Source organism: Anopheles cruzii, chromosome 3, assembly GCF_943734635.1.
Source record: "Anopheles cruzii chromosome 3, idAnoCruzAS_RS32_06, whole genome shotgun sequence".
Classification (NCBI taxonomy): domain Eukaryota; kingdom Metazoa; phylum Arthropoda; class Insecta; order Diptera; family Culicidae; genus Anopheles; species Anopheles cruzii.
This window is the reverse complement of record NC_069145.1, coordinates 3,220,130-3,223,777: the sequence shown is the minus strand read 5'-3', so window position 1 is coordinate 3,223,777 and position 3,648 is coordinate 3,220,130. Positions and strand designations below refer to the sequence as shown.

The 3,648-nt window shown below is 57.3% G+C and overlaps 1 protein-coding gene across 1 annotated transcript; it reads right to left on the bottom strand.

The window, feature by feature from the left end:
- Positions 1 to 650: 650 nt before the first annotated feature.
- LOC128274846 (tyramine/octopamine receptor) lies at positions 651 to 2,399 on the bottom strand. Its single transcript, XM_053013173.1, has 3 exons — positions 1,608 to 2,399; positions 1,435 to 1,505; positions 651 to 1,095 (listed from the first exon to the last, which is right to left on the bottom strand). Exons 1-3 carry the CDS (start codon positions 2,397 to 2,399, stop codon positions 651 to 653), a joined length of 1,308 nt encoding a protein of 435 aa, XP_052869133.1.
- Positions 2,400 to 3,648: the final 1,249 nt, after the last annotated feature.

The window sequence follows — 3,648 nt, the reverse complement described above, 5'->3', positions numbered from 1 at the left end:
TGTCTGAAGTTGTGTTGTGTCCTCGCGAAAAAGCGTTTGTTTTGCGCGCCAGCTGCGGAATCCAGGAAGCCAGGCCACCGCCAGGCCACCAGGAGGGGCCATAAAATTGCTCACTTTCCCCCACTCGCCCCACGCGACACAAAACGGCTCGACGGTCAAAAGATATCAAAAGGCGGCTACAGTTCCGGCGGCTGCAGCTGGTTCCGGTTCCGGGCGGAGGTAGTTTTGCGACATTTGCGAACCACACACACACACACAGACAGGCAAATGCTTGCCGTTTCGTTCACAGGATGCGAAAAACGGACCGGAAATGGAGTGCCGATGGAGCCGCCCGGTGGCCCACGCCGTCCCCGATGGAAAGTAATCCTTTTTCATGCGCGGTGAATAAAAATCAATCACCGTTAGCGTACTTTTCGGCCATTCGAACCACACTGAATCGATTCCTCCCGTGTTAATATCTCCCGAGTCAACCGATACCGGTCCGCTGAGTCTTTAGTTTTGGGTTATCCGTTTTAAAGAGTGTCTGCCCATATCTGCCGATTGCCACGCACCGTCCGGAAGCTCCCGGGAGCCGATAAAAGGGGACACCGTTCACGCTGACCGGAATTGAATTGGGCACCCGAAACGCCAGCCTCCGCTCCGATCCGGTCTTACGGCTTGATGCCGAGGAGCCGCTTGAACGCGCGCCGATAGTCGAGATTGAATATCGTGTAAATAATCGGGTTGAGCGCCGAGTTGATGTAGCCCAGCCAGGTGATAAAATTAATTAACTTATTCGTCGGGCAGCAGCTCGGGCAGAACGGCAGGATGACGTACATGAGGAAGAAGGGCAGCCAGCACACGACGAACACGCCCATGATGATGCCGAGCGTGCGGGCCGCCCGCCGCTCCTTCGACAGCGAGATCTTCTGCTTCTCCTCGATGAACTGGTTGAGGCCGCCCGGTTTCCGGAACGATTGCTTCAAGCGGCCAGCGGCGACGGCGCCCGTAGGCGGCCGCCCACCGCCGGTCAGGGCGGACCCATCGAACCCGACCGTCGTCGTCGTCGTCGTCCGTACCTCCAGCCCGTTCTTGGCCGTCGCCGCCGGTGGATCCGCCGGTGCCGGAGTATCACAGTTGGACTGTTGTTGGAGTTGAAGTTGTTGGAGCTGCTGAAGCTCGGCGGCCTTCGCGCTCTCGCCGGACCCGGAGTTGTCCGGGTAGTCCGTCACCGAGTCGTCCTCGCGCTCCACCGCAGCACCCGATCCCAGCAGCCGCCGGCCGCCCTGGCCACCACCGTCCGGTTGCCGTTGCTTCCGTTTCCGGTTGTTGTTGTTGGTGGCGGTTCCGCCGCCGCCGCCGCCCAGAGCCCGCCCGAAGTACGCCCCGAGCCGGCTCCGCTTGCCCGCGGGCTTCTTCCCACTTCCCTCGTCCGGGTCCGCCCGGGCCAGTCCGTGTTCGTTGTGGTTGTTCGTTTCGCTACTGATCGACTCCTGGTCCGGGTGTGGACCACCGGCAGTAGGCTGCTGAGGGACGGTGGCTGGCTGCCCATTGTTGTCGCCACCACACGGACCAACGCCTGAGGCCGCGGGGCCGGCAGCCGACGGCATGCCGATACTGCGTGTGGCCAGCGTGTTGATCTTGGAGGCTTGGGCGCGCTCGCGGAGTCGGCGGCGCGTGGCGACGTAGATTTCGATGTACACGATCGTCATGATGGCGAGCGGGATGAAGAAGGAGCCGAGCGACGAGTAGATCACGTAGCCCTGGTTGCTCGTTAATTGACACGGGAACTCGCTCGAGAACTCGGCCGGCCAATCGTTCCAGCCGATCAGCGGCGGAGAGCTGATCAGGAGTGACAGGACCCAGACGCCGGCTATGAGCGCCAGGACGCGCTCGAGCGTGCGCTTCTGGGCGTAGTTGATCGGGTCGGTGATCGCCCAGTAGCGATCGAGCGCGATCGCGCACAGATTGAGGATGGACGCGGTGCAGCAAAGCACGTCCGACGTGAGCCACATCTTGCACACGTGGATACCGAACTCCCAGCGCCCGAGCAGCGAGTAGGCGACGTTCAGGGGCAACACCAGGATGGCCACGGTCAGGTCGGCCACGGCCAGTGACACGATGAAAAAGTTCTGCACGATCCGAAGCGGTCGGTACGTGAACACGCTCAGGATCACCAGGATGTTGCCGACGATGGTGATGACGATGATGAGCGTCAGGATGAGAGCGGTTCCGATGGCTTCCCACTGTGGCACCGCCAGGTCGATGCCGATCAGGCTCGGGTAGAGGGTGTCGTCGGGCCGCGGGCAGCCTCCCTCCAGCAGCTCCTGCAGGCTGTCGTCACCCGCCGTGCCGTTAACTCGCGCCGCCGCCGACGACACCGCACTAAACAGTCCATCGCCGGCGCTGGACGTTGTCATGGTGCCTCCGATTGGGGCACCGTCGTAACCGAGCGCCAGACCGAGCCCCGCCAGCGGTTCCTCGGCCGTCTCCGCCGCCGCCGCCCGCCAGCACCATCATCCGGGAGGCTCTCGGTTCCGTCCGGTTCGTGTCGTTCACTGTCCAGACGACCATGTCAAGCATGTGCCATGTGGCCACACCTCATGTGGTGGCAGCTCATGCGGTGTGTCCGGGCTCTAATCCTGTTCGGTCTGCGGAAGGAGAAAAAGGAAGGGAACAAAGATCAGCTAGACGAACCAGGCCAACAGAGGAAGTGCGCAAAAAGAAGATGCGATGATTAATGGCCGGCATCCGGCAGACGGATGGACGGCCGGAATCAATCGGAAAGTTTTCTGTGAATGCCTGTGAATCCTTTGTCACCCGGCAACTTATCGGCTGATCGATTGGTTGGGCTCTACGCAGGAGTTATGATGATGATGACGATGATAAATGCTGCGTTGAGCGAAGAACGAAACGGCTCCACGCCTTCCTCGTGTGTGTGTGTTACTGCTTTGATTTTCCATTCAATTCCCCCAGGAGCGGCCCCGCGAGGATTGAAAAAGGACCAATTGTACTGAGTTGTTCAATAAGTTTGGCGGTTCAAAAACAGAGGGCGCTGCTATCTATATACTAGGTCGTTGCGTTGAGATTCGGAATTTTGAAAAGATGGCTGTACCTGCCGATTGGGACTTCCCAGTTTTGCTGTTCATTCATCATTACCTTGTTTTGACATCAGGTAAATGATTTCAGGTCGAAAAAAAAATTATTTCGGTTTGCAACCCATCATTGAAAGGGTTAAACTATGTCAACTTTTGTGCCTGAAAATGACGTTTTGCGGGGATTATTATTTTTCTGCTCCTCTTGAAGAAAACTGCTTCGGAATCGCACCAAATGCTTGTCGGGACTTGTGTTTGGAAGATCGCAGTGCTTTGAGTGGTTTAAAAAATTTCAAAATGGCGATTTTGACTTTACAAAAAAAAGCGTCGAAGGACTCCAAAAAACGGACTTTCTGATGGGACAGAAAGGTGTGGTGTTTCACAAGCTCCTAAAACCTGATGAAACGTTAATTCCGATCGCTACTGACAACAAATGATCAATTTGAACCATGCATTGATCGAAAAACGACCAAAATGCAATTCTAGTTTCAATGGAGGCGCCTGGTGGCCCGTGGAATCAAGCACCAGGCGCCCAAAAAACAAAACTGTTTCAGGATACTATCAAATCACTTGG